This window comes from Elephantulus edwardii, unplaced genomic scaffold (genome assembly GCF_000299155.1).
Source record: "Elephantulus edwardii isolate Elephantulus edwardi_28Jun2011 unplaced genomic scaffold, EleEdw1.0 scaffold00147, whole genome shotgun sequence".
Lineage (NCBI taxonomy): Eukaryota > Metazoa > Chordata > Mammalia > Macroscelidea > Macroscelididae > Elephantulus > Elephantulus edwardii.
In genome coordinates, this window is record NW_006399897.1 from 8153608 (window position 1) to 8155445 (window position 1838).

At 40.6% G+C, this 1838-nt stretch overlaps 1 protein-coding gene across 1 annotated transcript in view; it reads left to right on the plus strand.

Annotated features, from left to right (window-relative positions):
• MYO16 (myosin XVI) overlaps positions 1-1838 on the plus strand; it is a 951959-nt gene that overhangs the window by 394084 nt on the left and 556037 nt on the right. Inside the window, exon 12 of the mRNA XM_006894620.1 lies at positions 1393-1458. Coding sequence (XP_006894682.1) covers positions 1393-1458 — 66 coding nt within the window. The remainder of the gene's footprint in view (positions 1-1392; positions 1459-1838) is intronic.

The window sequence follows — 1838 nt, forward strand, 5'->3', positions numbered from 1 at the left end:
GACAGGTCTTTAGAGAGGGACAGCACAGGAGGGGAAGACCCTCTATGAGGTGGATTGATTCAGTGACTGGGGTAATCAGGATGGGTGTGTCAGAGGCAATGAGATTGGCACGGGATAGAGCACGGTTTAGGGCTGTTGTACATAGGGTCGCTATGAGTTGCAAACGACTAGATAGCACATAACAACAACAAGAGTCTTTGTTAAACTCTTTAGGATAATAAATTCATATGACACAATGATTTTACTTGTTGTATATTCTATTCAACAAAGATTAGTAGTTTTATTTCACTTGAGTTTTACTTTTCTATGCCTCTAATGGGAATTCTAGAGGCCTAGTGGGCAAGAATTTGTGCTGCTAGCATGGAGGTAGCATCTCTCTGGTTCGAATCCCCTAATGTCTCCAAAGGAGAAGGATGTGCAGTCTGCCTCTGAGATTTACAGCCTGGGAAACTTGCTAGTGTCATCTATGAGCTGGTTCTAAGTGGACAGCAATGACAGATACCTTTAACTTGAAAATTTTATTAAAGTTTTCAATCCCTTACAATGTGATTTTTTTTGTTGTTGTTATTATGTGCCGTCGAGTTGCCTGCGACTCATAGTGACTCTAAACCCTGCTATATTCTGTGCCAATCGCACTGCCTCTTACACATCGATCCCGATTACCCCAGTTACTGAATCAATCTACCTCATAGAGGGTCTTCCCCTCCTGCTCCGTCCTTCCACCCTCCCAAGCATGATGTCCCTCTCCGAGGATCTGTCCCTCCTTACAACATGTCCAAAGTATGTCAGACAAAGCCCCAGAATCCTTGGCTTCAAGGAGTAGCCCGGTTTAACCCTCTCCAGGTTGAATCTGTTTGTTTTCTTGGCAGTCCATGGTACATTCAACACTCTTCTCTAGCACCACAGCTCAAAGACATTAATTCTCCTTCTATCCTCTCTAGACATTGTCCAGTTCTCTGAAGCATAACAAGTGATTGCAAAGACCATGGCTTATACCAGATTCACCCTAGTCTCCAGAGACACACTGTTGCTCTTGAGTACTTTAGAGAGGTCCCTAACAGCAGACCTTCCCATCACAATACATTTTTTTTATTTCCTGGCTGCTGGTGCCAAAAGTGTTGACCATGGAGCCGAGCAAACTGAAGCTGTGAACAATCTCAATCTCTTCGCCATCCATCCTGATGCTGCTAATTGGTCTGGTGGTGAGAATCTTTGTCTTCTTGACATTGAGCCTCAGTCCATACTGAAGACTGCAGTCCTTGACCCTCTGCAGCAAGTGCTGTGATTTGTACTTACCATTTTCTTTTACCCAGTGCTTTTATATAATTCTTACTATCTCTCCTATTTTTAATTAATGAACTATTTTTGTCTTTTTTTTTTTTAATCCAACAGACTTTTATTGGGGACATCCTTTTGCTTGTCAACCCATTCAAGGAGCTTCCAATTTATTCTACCATGGTAAGTACAAAATATACAGGAAATAAGATAGAGCCTCACTTACTGAATGTTCTTGGGTCTGTTAAATGATTGAAAACTAAAGAGTGCTTAATTCAATTCATACTGCTTAATATAACTTAAAACTTAAAAACACAGTGAATAAAAACCTGGATATTGAATTGTTACATGAGAATGACAGTAATTTGTTTTGCATTCACTGTCATCATGTTTATTCTAACCCATAAGTGACCCTCTTATTGGATTTCTGAAGCTGTAAATAATACAGATGGAGACTGTCTGTGTTTTGGTGGTTTGTTGTTTTGTTTATTTTTTTTTTTCCTATGAAGCTGAACTGCTGTAGACTCCCAAGCCTTTGAGTAAGCAGTGTAACTAGCTGGGGG